Source organism: Carlito syrichta, unplaced genomic scaffold (genome assembly GCF_000164805.1).
Source record: "Carlito syrichta isolate Samal-C Ts95f unplaced genomic scaffold, Tarsius_syrichta-2.0.1 Scaffold314869, whole genome shotgun sequence".
In the NCBI taxonomy this organism is placed as follows: Eukaryota; Metazoa; Chordata; class Mammalia; order Primates; family Tarsiidae; genus Carlito; species Carlito syrichta.
Window position 1 is genome coordinate 449,200 of NW_007258965.1, and position 13,086 is coordinate 462,285.

Sequence of the window (13,086 nt, forward strand, 5' to 3'; positions counted from 1 at the left end):
CTCCTCCATCCTCTAGGGGATGGACAGTGAGAGGACAACATGGGATGGGCAGATCCATGAGGCTGAGTGTCATGAAACAAATGACAATTTTCCATTTGTACAACTTTCCTGTACAAAGTCTTCAGGAAAACACGTGCAAATTTATGGAAATAACAGCTGCATGCTCAGATGACATAGAAAACTACATAGAAAAACAAGAAGACAATTAACATTAAAGTGAGACTCGGGGCTCCTTCAAGAGGGACTGGGGCATAGCCCATAGGTAGTGGGATGCAAAGGGATAAATAAATGAATGAAATTTCCTTCATCTCAAGAAAGAGACTTGAAAATTCTCTTGTGATGTTCTATGTCTCGGAGGGTGATTATCTTCTGTAAATCACTGAGTTGCTTTTGGGGGGCACGATAACTCTGTGTCTTATATATTCCCCCAAAAACCTGGGTCTAAGGAGGCCCCACCTTCCAGGATCCCCCTTTCTCTCAGCCCAGCTACACAGTTAAAAACAATCTGCTGTTGAATTCGGTGGTGTGTTTCTCCTCCCATGAAGTCCTGACACCTGTGAAGGGACAGCCTCAAAGCTGGTGTCCTTGCTCCAAGTCTCCCATCTACCTGTGCTCATTCCTGGGACAGAACCTGCCAGAGAAAAGCTGTGGGGGTGACAGACCTGACATGCTCTGGGGTGAAAAGGGGACATGTGTGTGTGTGACCTGACAGAGTGAATGAAATCCACATTCCCAGAGAGCTGCGATGTGAAAGAAATGTCTACCTCTTTAAAAACCTGTCCTTTCCCTCTGACTCCCTTCCCTTCAAATCCTACCTAGCAACAGTCACAGCCTCAGGTTCCCAGACCTCCTGTGAGCCAGGCTCCCCTGGTGCCCATGGTGTGTGTTGACACATGGAACTCTCAGCTCCACAGCCCCATAACCCCTGCTCGGTCCTCCTGAGACCTGTCCCCAACCTAAGGGAGAGTTCCTTAACTTGCCTGCGCATGCCCCACAGAAGATTTTGACATGGGAGCTCAGACATCAGGAGACTTGGTTCAGTGACTCCTGGGGGACAGTGTCCGAGTCTGGTGGTTGACCTTGTTGTGTGGAGAGGGGATGCCCACCTCATGGAGAATGAGGAAGTGAGGAGAGGCTACTGCTTACCCTTCTGGGGCCCCACCTCTCCTTTCCTTGAGATCCTTCCCCTGAAATTTGCAACTGTTAATGGCCTGTGACTCAAGATACTGGCCAGAGGGGCACCATTCTGACTTTGCAGAAAATGTCACCAGACAGGAAGTGTGAGTCAGGAAAGTAGGACATGTGGGTTGGACACAGCATGGAGTATAAATGTGGACTTGTCTCTGGCTCTCTCTGGTTCCCCAGGAGTGGGGGTGGGGTGGGGGATGGTTGATCTCCTAGGGCTGACCCAGCCCTGACAGCAACTGGGTCTGAAGTTCCTCCTCTGAGGAGGTCACTGTTCTGGCCTCACCCCCATCTTCCTGTGGGGCCTCCTCTGAGTCTTGAGCTCTTAGTTCCTGAAAGAAGAACCCTGAGGATGAGGTTTTGCCTGGTGGCCCTGGCACCTCCCACCCCAGACATGCTTGTGCTGCTGCTGCCCCTGCTCTGGGGGATGGAGGGGACAGAGGGACAGGGACAGTTCGGAAATGGTTACATGGTGAGTGTGCAGGAATCTGTGACGGTCCAGGAGGGCCTGTGTGTCTCTGTGCCCTGCTCCTTCTCCTACCCCCAGGGTGACTGGACTGACTCTGACCCACCTTATGGCTACTGGTTCCGGGAAGGAGCCAAGACAGACTGGGATGCTCCAGTGGCCACAAACAACCCAGCTCGAAAAGTGCAGGAGGAAACCTGGGGCCGATTCCATCTCCTCGGGGACCTGTGGACCAACAATTGCTCCCTGAGCATCAGAGACGCCAGGAGAAGGGACCAGGGGACATACTTCTTTCGGATGGAGAGAAGACGTGTAAAATGGAGTTACAATTTCTACCTGCTCTCTGTGTATGTGATGGGTAAGGCACAGACTCCTGGAATGGCCATAGGGGAAGGTCATGGGGCTGCAGAGCAGGGATGGGATGGGATCCCTCTCCTGGGAGGGGGTTGGGGTGAAGCATGTTGGGTTCAGAGAGGAGCTGGACCAGAGCTGGGCTTCTCTCAGAGTCACTCCCTCCTGATCCTGTGTGTCCCCCTCTCTTCACCAGCCCTGACCCACGTGCCCACGTCCTCATCCTACTCTGACCTTGTTATTGATGACCCCTGAGGTTGGACACCCCTTCCTAGCTAAGGGTTGTCCTGTGCTCAACAGATGTGCAGCGTCAAGGCCTCTATGCACCAGATACCAGTGGCACCACTGCGCCCCAACCCAGTGTGACAGTAGAAACTGTCCCCACACGTTGTCAAATGGCCTTGAGGGTAGAATCTTCCCCAATTGCGACCCTTAGGTCTAGACAACACCATGACACTCTGGTAGGTCAGAAAGGGACCATTCCTGGTGCAAAATCAGGGGCCCCAGAGGCATCTCAGCCTGAGGAGCAAGACCCTTAGATCATGGACCTGTCCACCCTTCATGTCCTGGAGGTCCTCAGGGATCCTTGTTGAGCCCCTTAAAGACAGGAGGAAGTTTCGTGGGGATCCACTGATCTGTCATGCAGGGACCCATGTGTTTGCTCTGGGCTCTGGTGTTCCAAGGAAGCTCAGAATTGGGGGGTGGGACGTGGTCTCTTCTCCTCTGCTCCCTTCTACATGGGTCTCTGGGGTCTCTGGGCCTTGGGGTTTCTCTCCTTTCTGTGTAGAGGAGGATGAGTTCTGACCATGTGTGAGTTGAGGCTCCTCTTCTGTGAATCTCCAAGTTCTCCTGCTCTTCCCAGCCCCCGTGGGTCCCCAGCCCTCCGTCTCCACTCGCTCACCTTCTCTGCTCACACAGGGAGCCCAAGAACCCCCACCTCAGAGATGCTGCTGCTGCTGTGGCAGACAAAGAGAGGGCCCGTAGGGGCTGGGGCAGAAGTGACCCTCATTGACCCTCATTTCCCCACAGGGCAGCCAACTCAGGATCCAAGATTCCAGCTGGAAGTGCCCAAGTTGGTGACGGTGCAGGAGGGTCTGTGTGTCTTCGTGCCCTGCAGGGTGTTCTACCCTGACTGCTGGACTGACTCTACCCCAGCTCATGGCTACTGGTTCCAAGAAGGGGCCGATATATACAGAGACCCACCCGTGGCCACAAACAACCCAGCTCGAGAAGTGCTGAAGGAGACCCAGGCCCAATTTCACCTACTTGGGGACCCCAGGAACAACAACTGCTCCCTGATCATCAGAGATGCCAGGAGGACAGACCAGGGGACATACTTCTTTCGAGTGGAGAGAGGAAGCATGAAAAGAAACTACACTTATCACAAGTTTTCTGTTCATGTGACGGGTAAGGCACAGGCTCCAGGAGTGACCACAAGTGGTCAGGGGGCCACAGGGCAGGGCTAAGATGGGATCCCTGTCCTGGAAGTGGGTTTGGGGTGAAGCATGCTGGGCTCAGGGGAAGAGCTGGACCAGAGCTGAGTTTCTCTGAGGGACACACTTCGCACCCTCCCTCCTGATCTTGGGGTGTCATGCTCTCCTTGCCAGATCTAACTCCCGATATTCTCATCCCGGAGACCTGGGAGTCTGGTCGCCTCTGGAACCTGACCTGTTCTGTGCCCCAGGCCTGTGAGCAGAGGATGCCTCTAATGATCTCCTAGATAGGAGACTCCATGGCCCCCCTGAGCCCCACTAGCACCACCTCCTTAGTGCTCCCCCTCATCCCGCAGCCCCAGGACCATGGTACCAGCCTCACCTGTCAGGTGAGCTTGCCTGTGGCTGGTGTGACCACAATGAGGACTGTCCATCTCAATGTGTCCTGTGAGAGCTGGGCCCAGGTCCCTGATGGGGAGGAGGGTTCCCTGAGGGCAGCAGGATAGGAGTTAGGGCTGGACACTGGGTGCTGGGCCCTAGAATCTGGACTGGGAGTAGGGGGTCAGCAGGATGCTGGCTCCACCTTCCTGGTCTATGCAGCTCCCAGGAGAGAGGGCCAGTGTCCACCACCCCTACAATGATGCTGATCTGCTGTGTCTTTTTGTCCAGATGCTCCTCAGATCTTGACCGTGACTGTCTTCCGAGGAGATGACACAGGTAGGAAAGTGCCCCCTCCCTGGGTGGGGGAGCCCCTTCAGCTCAGGGCAGGACTTTTCCTCATTCAGGACTCTTCTGGTAACCAGAAACTTCCTGTGGGTGAACCTAGGGGCCCTCCCTACCCTCAGCCCCTGTGGCCCCCAGAGCATCTGCCCTATTCATTCTTACTCCCCTCCAACTCCTCCACACACATTCCCCTTGGCTTACAGCAAGGACAGGGTGACATTCACATAGCAGGACCAACCTCCAGAGCCTCCTCGTCCATCTCCTGAACTTGTCTCATGCCCTGACTTTTTCCTTTCCCTAGTAGTTCTGACCTAAGTCCTTCTGGATAGACGACGGAGTCACGTGGCTAAAGTTGAAAACACACAGCAGAGTCTGTTCCCAGATGCCTGTCCTCCTCCCTTGTCCATCCAGGCTGCTGTGAGCCTTGGCGTGTTCACCTGAAGGATCTCACAGGTCGTTTGACATCAGTGGGACAGACTGTCCTCACCCTCCTCCAGGACCACGTGGTGTCCATGGAACAGATGGATCCTGATTCTGTGGCCATCTTCTCCTCATGGAGAGTCAGGGCCTTAACTGTGTTCTACCACAGACACTCTGCAGTGAATAATCTTGTATATCTTTTTATAAATATGTGTGGAGCTGGGGAATTAATGTCCTAAATGGAAAAGAGCTGGGTCATTATTCTTTCAGGAGAGAGGAGGGCACATAGATCTCTGTGGAGGATGGACGAGTTTCCGTCCCAATGGGGAAGGTGACGTGTGAGGGTCTCCCCAGTCTGTGTCCTGTCGCTAAACTCTAACCCCGCTCCTGCCCTGCAGGTCTATTAACTTTCCTATGGATGAATTCCAATCTGGGTCATCTTTGCACTCTATGTTCCTTCTTTTTGAAATGCCCTTACATCCCTCACCATCCTGCGACCCTGTGTACCTAAGGCATGAATCAGATGTGCCTCCTCCAGGAAGACATTCTGGACTACAACATTTACACGGTCCCATTCCATTATCATCGTCATCCCTCAGGGTGGCACAGTCTGCATCATCGCCTTCACATGTCATGTGATCTTGTAAGCTCTGTTCCTGGGTTCCCATGCCCCATCAGAATCGGAGTTTCTAGAAGCGAGCCCCACTCAGAAGCACAACGATAAATAAACTGAAGTCTCAAGAAGAGGTGGATGAAGAAGAGGAATGATCAGGGTGAACCTGAATTCTAGTTGTCAGCAAGAATGGTGGGATAAGAGCCTGAACTGACATCTTACCTGGGTTCCAGTGGGCCCAAGACCCTCCTTCTGTGATTTCCTGGTCATGTTTCAAGCTGCACACGGCCCAAAGCACAGAGACGAATCCACACGACCCTACCATAGATTCTGGGGTCTGACCAGGCTCTGACTCCTGCTCTCTCCCTCCCTGGGTCCCTCTCCCAGAGCCTCTGACGCTGTGGGTCTGAATCTGTTCCTCTCCTCCGGCTTCAGTGTTCTTCTCCTTTCTCTCCATCTCCCTGTCTCTCTGACTCTCTGTCTCTCTCTCTTTTGACAGCAGCCACAGTCCTGGGGAATGGCTCATCTCTCTCAGTCCTGGAGGGCCAGTCTCTGCGCCTGGTCTGTTCCATTGACAGCAACCCCCCTGCCAGACTGAGCTGGACCCGGGGTAGCCTGACCCTCAGCCCCTCACAGCCCTCGAACCCTGGGGTGCTGGAGCTGCCCCGCGTGTACCTCAGGGATGAAGGAGAATTCATCTGCCGAGCTCAGAACGCTCTGGGCTCTCAGCATGTGTCCCTGAGACTCTCCCTGCAGAGTGAGTGCCAAGGGGCTGCACACCAGACCCTTCCCAATGACCTTCAGCTCCCAGGTCTCTGAGCAAGCCCCACCCTGGGGTCAGTGGGGAATTGGGTGTGTTCAGCTCAATCTCACATGCAGCCATGGGGCCTGGATTCCCACTGGCCCAGAGCCCTCTTTTTACTGCCTGACATGCTTGAGAGGGGGTGGGATGAGGCCTGGACTGATCGTACCCCACATCCAGTGATGCAGGAAGGGTCTGAAGACCCCATGTCCCAGTAAGAGAAGAAGCACCCAGGATTGTGGTTTAGCAGGTGAATCAGCCTCATCCCGGTTTTCGGCAGGGAAACCAGAGCCCTGGGCAGAGGTGCTGCTGGTGGCCCTCGGGGAGGCGGCTGTGAAGATCCTGCTTCTCTGTCTCTGCCTCATCTTCCTCAGGTGAGCACTGCCCCAGGGACCGGGGGAGGCTCATGAAGGACAGGGGACATAACACTGAGTATGAGTCCCAGGGTTGGAAGTAACAAGTTGAGCCAGGAAGGAGGCGGAGTTGTAGTGAGAATCCACACCGGCCAATTGCTGTCTGTCCCTGACTCTGGCCAAGGGTCCAGGGTGGGGAAGTTCCTGCTCTCCTCAAGAAAGTTTTGTGAGCTAGACCTGCTCTCTCTACCTTGTTCTCTTCCTGCCCTTTAGCAGGGCACAGGGTAGTGATTCTGCTGCCCTCTAACCCCGATCTGGTCACACTGACAGTCTCTGGTCTCTTCACTCAGAGTGAGGTCCTTCTGGAGGAAGACGGAGCAGGCAGCAGTGGGAGTGGAAGATGCAAACACCGTCAAGGGTTAATCTCTCAGGTGAGCATCGTGGGTGTCTCACCATCCAACATCCCTCTGGATGCCTTTCCCAGGGATCTCCAGGGTTGCTCTGCTCAGCATGACTGAAGTTGAGCCGCCCATCCTCCTTCCAAAACATGGTGGCCTCATCTCTAAAGCCAGAACCAGGTGTGTTCCTCACCTTGAACTCCCTCCCCCAGATCGCATTCATCACTGATTCCCACCGCTCCTTCTCTTAAGTACAGCCCCCTTAGTGCCCTCTTCTGTATCCTGTCCCTGGTCATTTCTGCGGCCTCACCTCTTCCCTGGTCACTAACCCCCCACCCTTCCTGCCTCCCTTTCTCCTCAATGCAGGCCTGCAGACTGTGCTTCCAGATGCCTCCTCAGCCAGGTCCCCCACAGTCTGAAAGGCCGTGTTTCCTCCATTGCTGGAGAGCGAGGTGCCACTGCCACCGCCTGGACTGAGGGCCACACACGGTTTGTCCCCCACTGAATTCTGCTCCCAGGTAATGTGCAAATGACCAAATCACACAGGGGAAAATGCTCAACATCGTGAGTTATGTGAGAAGTGCACATCGAACCTACAAAGGAGATACTTCTTCACATCCATTCGGAGAGCTGTGAAAAAAAAAATCAAAGATAAAGGAAACAGAATTTTTACTTGTTTACAAGGATGTGGAGAAATTGGAGTATTTTCCCCACTGCCTGTGAAAAGGTCTTGCCTATGGAAGACTTAATGTTCCCTCAAAAAGTAAATGAGGAATCATCATGTAATCCCTATCATTCACTCCTGTGTCTTTTCTCAAAGGAATTGACACCACAGACTTCAAGAGATCCACGACCACCATGCACAGCTTGTCACTACAGCAGCCACTGTGGTGGATCAACCCATGTCCCTGGATGGAGAACGGATACACTGAAGGGGCTATGCTCATGGAACGGAATCTTTTCCATCCTTGCAGGGGACGGAATGGAATTTGGATACATGCTCCAAACGACTGAACTTTGGAACAATATGTGAAGTGAAAGAAGCCTGACCTGAGCCCTCACAATTGTATGATCCTGCTTATAATACCAGCCTAGAATTGGCAATCCACTGGAACAGAAAGTAGCATGTGGTCCAGAGGCTGAGGACAAGGCGAGGACGAGGAGTGTTGTGCAACAAGGGCCGAGTTTCTGTTTGTGTTGATGCGTAAGTTCTGAAAATACATTGTGGTGATGGTTGCACAACAACGGGAATGTGCTTAATGCCACTGAATTGTACCTTCTGGAATGTTACAAATGACAAATTATAGGGCACATATATTTTACTAACATTTTTAAAGAATATAAAAATTATGTTTCATCAAGGTTTTGTCATACTGCAGCCAAATAATAATAATAATAGTAATAATAATAATAAATAATGAGAGCCTGTGGAATGGTGACATGTGCTTGGAGACAAATTATGCAGGAAAAAGACCTTGAGATAGATTGGGGACAGTTTCTGGATCAGTGAATGTGAGGAGGTAGTGTTTGGGTAAAGATGAGGAGGAGGTGAGGAAGCAGGCTCTGTGTCTGCTGAAGAGAAGAACCCCCAGAGGGAGGGAAGAGGGGAACAGGAGTGTAGTGTTCAGAGGTAGCAGCAGGCCTGGGAGCTGTGGACACACTCAGAGACCTGTATCTGATAGCAGAGGGAGGCAGGAGGAGGGAGTAGTGGGGAGAATGGTGGAGACTATGTGTGGCCCTAAGACCATGCAGAAACCTGGAGCCCTGGGGAGAGCAGAGATGTGACTGAACTTTCCCTGTAAGAGGATCCCATAGCTGCCCTGGTCAGAACAGGCCTGAGTGATTCACTGCAGTCACAGAGATGGGAGAGTTCCACTGGATCCTCCAGGATGAGGGATGGAGGCTTGAGCCAGGGAGGCAGGGTTGGGTGGGGACACATTTTGGATTGTGTGTAGAAGGGCAAGCTCACAAAACTTTCTAACAGTGTGGTGAGTGAGGGGAAGATAAGGAACGGATGATGGCAGAATTTTGCCCTGAGCACTTGGTAGGAGCTGTCCACAGAGGACGTTAGAGGGAGGGCTTTGCTGGAGGATGTTAATTCTGAGAATCTCTCTGACATCCAAATGGAGACAGGAGGGAGACAGCTGGATGTAAATGTTTGGATATCAGGAGTGGGACCAGCCTGGAGATGTTGAGAGTATACTGCCTATAATAGCATATAACCTTTAAATAGTTGCCCCCTTATCAGAGCCTTTGATTTCTGTGGTTTCATTTCCTATGGGATAGTACACTGACATATTTTAATTGAGGAAGAACATATTCACATAACTTTATTAATAATACCTAGTTATCATTGTTTTATTTTATCATTAGTTATTGTTGTTACTCTTTACCATCTCAAACTTATAAATTAAAGTTTATCAACCATTCCTATTCAACATAGTACTGGGAGTCCTAGCCAGAGCAATCAGGCAAGAGAGAGAAATAAAGGGATCCAAAGTCCTTTTCAGTACAAGGAGGTTTTTGACCAAATTCTCTTGGATTTTCAAGGTACACAATCATGTCGTCTGCAAAGAGAGATAACTTGACTTCCTCTTTGGATATCCCTGATCACCTTCTCTTTTCTGATTGCTCTAGCCAGGACATCCAATACTATATTGAACAGGAGGGGTGAGAGTGGGCATCCTTGTCTTGTTCCAGTTTTCAAGAGAAATGGTTCCAATTTTTGTCTGTTTAGGAGTATGCTGGCTGTGGGTTTCTCGTAGATGGCTTTTACTATTTTGAGCTATGTTCCACGTATGCCTAGATGTTTGACAGTTTTTATCAAGAAGGGGTACTGTACTTTATCAAAAACTTTTTCTGCATCTAATGATATAATCATGTGGTTTTTGTTTTGACATCTGTTGATGTATTTAATTACATGTATGGTTTTACGAATGTTGAACCAGATTTGCATCCCAGAGATGAAGCCTATTTGGTCATGATGGATGATTTTTGAGATGTGATGTTGAATCCGCTTTGCTAGGATCTTGTTGAGAATTTTAGCATCTATATTCATCAAAGATATTGGCCTGTAGTTCTCTTTCTTTGTTGGGTCTTTACCTGGCTTGGGTTTCAATGTGATGTTAGCTTCATAAAATGATTTGGGGAGAGTTCCATCTTTCTCAATCACCTGGAATACTTTCAGTAGTGTTGGTATCAGCTCCTCCTTAAATGTCTTATAGAATTCTTCTGGAAAGCCATCTGTTCCAGGGCCTTTTTTTTTGTAGGTAGTTTTCTTATTACACAGTCAATTCCTGGATTGCTGTTGGTCTATTTAGGGTCTTGATTTCTTCTTGTTTCAACCTAGGCAGGTTGTGTGATGTCAGAAAGTCCTCCATTTCCTTAAGGTTTTCAAGTTTGTTTCTATACAAGTGTACATAGTAGTCTCTAATGATCTTTTGTATTTCTTCAGGGTCAGATGTGACTTCATTTTTTGTGTTTCCAGTTTACTTGGAGTTTTGTTCTCTTTTTCTTGGTCAGTCTAGCTAGGGGACCATCGATCTTATTTATCCTTTCAAAGAACCCTAACCCTAACCCTAACCCTAACCCAAAGATGACACAAACATATGGAAAAATATTCCATGCTCATGGTTTAGAAGAATCAACATTGTGAAGATGTCTATCTTACCTAAAGCAATCTACAGATCTAATGCAATACCCATCAAATTACCAGTAACATTCTTCTCAGATCTAGAAAAAACAGTACAGGAATTCATATGGAAACACAAACGACCAAGAATAGCCAGAACAATCCTCAGCAAAAAAAAAAAAAAAAAAAAAAACAAAGCAGGAGGTGTCACACTACCAGACTTTAAACTTTACTATAAAGCTACAATAATCAAAACAGCTTGGTAATTGTACAAGAACAGGCATATAGACCAATGGAATAGAATTGAGATTCCAGAAGCAAAACCTCAATTTCTCAACCAACTCATCTTTGACAAAGCCTCCAACAACAACCACCGGGGAGAGGACAATCTATTCAGTAAATGGTGCTGGGAAAACTGGCTGACCACATGCAGAAGATTCAAACAAGACCCCTATCTATCCCCATACACAAAAATTAACTCTAAATGGATCATAGACCTAAATGGAAAACCTGAAACCATAAGAACTTTAAAAAATGCAGGACACACCCTTATGGAAGTTGGAACTGGCATCCAATTCCTGAGCAAAACCCGAAATGCACGGGCCATAAGAGATAAGATAGACAAGTGGGACCTCATCAAACTGACAAGCTTCTGCAAAATCAAAGAAACCATCAAGAGAGCAGGGAGAAAGTCCACAGACTGGGAAAAATATTTGCCAACTCCATGTCTGACAAAGGCCTAACATCTAGGACCTACAAGGAACTCAAACATGCTGAAAAGAAAAAAACAAACAACCCCATTACAAAGTGGGCAAAAGACATGAACAGACACTTCTCAAAAGAAGACATGATACATGAAGAAATGTTCAACCTCACTAGTCATCAAGGAAATGCAAATTAAAACTACACTGAGATACCACCTAACTCCAGTCAGAATGGCCATTATCAATAACAGAAAATAACAGATGCTGGAGAGGATGTGGTGAAAAGGGAACACTTCTACACTGTTGGTGGGAGTGTAAACTAGTGCAGCCTCTGGGGAAATCAGTGTGGTGATTCCTAAAAGCTCTAAAAATCTACCTTCCATATGACCCTGCAATCCCCCTACTGGGAATATACCCTGAAGAACTCAAATCACTCTATAGAAAAGATACCTGCACACGTATGTTTATCACAGCATTGTTCACAATAGCAAGATCATGGAACCAACCATAAGGCCATCAAAAGAGGACTGTATTTTAAAAATGTGGTACATATACACAATGAAATATTACGCAGCCATAAAAAAGAACAAAATCATGAATTTCGCAGCAACCTGGATGGAATTAGAGTTTATAATACTGAGGGATCTCTCACAGAAACAAAGATCTGACTATCACATGTTCTCACTCATAAGTGGACCTTGAACAACTATCATAATACTATAAGTAAAGGATTGACAGTGGCGGGAAACTATGAGGGGGCAGAGAGGGGAAGGGAGGTGGGATTAACGGTAGTCAATATCTGTCTGGAGATGGGGAGGGGCACACCTCATCAACAAGGGTACCTGCACAATGCATATTTGTATACCTAACCCTTAACTGTACCCCACAATTTTAAAATAAAAAATATGTTTAAAAAGATAGTAGAAAACATTAAAAGAAAGAAAAATAAAGGGTATCCAAATTGGAAAAGAAGACATCACACATATGCATGCTGATAATATGATCTTATACATATAAAATGTAAAAGATTCCTCCAAGTACTTCTGAACTTGATAGATGAATAGAGTGAACTTCCAGGATGCAACACCAACACACACAAAACCGTAGCACTGTTATATGCTAATAGCAGCCAAGCCGAGCATCAGATTGAGAACTCAATTCCATTTGTAATAGTAACCAAAAAAAAAACAAGACAAAATGAAAATACCCAGGAATATATTTAACCAAGGAGGTAAAAGATCTCTACCAGGAGAACTACAAAACACTGATAAAAATATTTGTAGAAAACACAAACAAATTGCAAAACATTCTGTGAATATAGATTGGAAGACTCAATATTGTTAAAATGACCATGCAACTCAAAGTAACCTGCAGATTCAATGCAATCCCTAGAAAACAACCAATGTTATTTTTCACAGAATTAGAATAAGTGATCCTAAAATTCATATGGATCAACAACAAAAAAGCCAGAATAGCCAAAACAATCCTAAGCAAGAGAAACAAAGCTGGAGGTATCACATTGCCTGGCTTCAAATTATACTGCAAGGCTATAGTAACCAAAATAGCACAGTACTGGTAAAAGATCAGACACATGAACCAATGGGACAGAATAGAGAATCCAGAAATAAACCCAAATGCCTATAGCTAACTGATCTTCGACAAAACAGACAAAAATACACTACCAAAAGGACACCCTCGTCAACAAATGGCGCTGGAAAATTGGATAGCTACATGCAGAAAAATGAAACACGATCCCTATCTCACATCATATACAGAAATCAACTCAAGATGGATTAAAAATTTAAATGCCAGGCCTGGAATCATCAAAGTGATAGAAGAAAATCTAGGAAAAACTCTTCTGGTTGTTGGCCTAGGCAAGGAATTTATGGCTAAGCAAAAGAAAAATGCAGCAAAACCAAAAAATAATTAACTAGGACTTAATTAAACTAAAAACCTTCACACAGCAAAATAAGTAATCAGCAGAGTCAATAGGCAATCTACAGGATG

The 13,086-nt window shown here is 47.8% G+C and overlaps 1 protein-coding gene across 1 annotated transcript; it reads left to right on the plus strand.

Moving 5' to 3' along the window:
* The first annotated feature begins 1,537 nt into the window (after positions 1–1,537).
* On the plus strand, positions 1,538–7,152 carry LOC103274751 (sialic acid-binding Ig-like lectin 13). Its single transcript, XM_021705989.1, is given in 8 exon segments — positions 1,538–1,878; positions 2,865–3,409; positions 3,610–3,882; positions 4,105–4,152; positions 5,691–5,948; positions 6,274–6,367; positions 6,697–6,777; positions 7,111–7,152. Coding segments are annotated over 7 exon segments (1,632 nt in total). The 3' UTR covers positions 6,770–6,777; positions 7,111–7,152.
* The last annotated feature ends 5,934 nt before the right edge of the window (positions 7,153–13,086 follow it).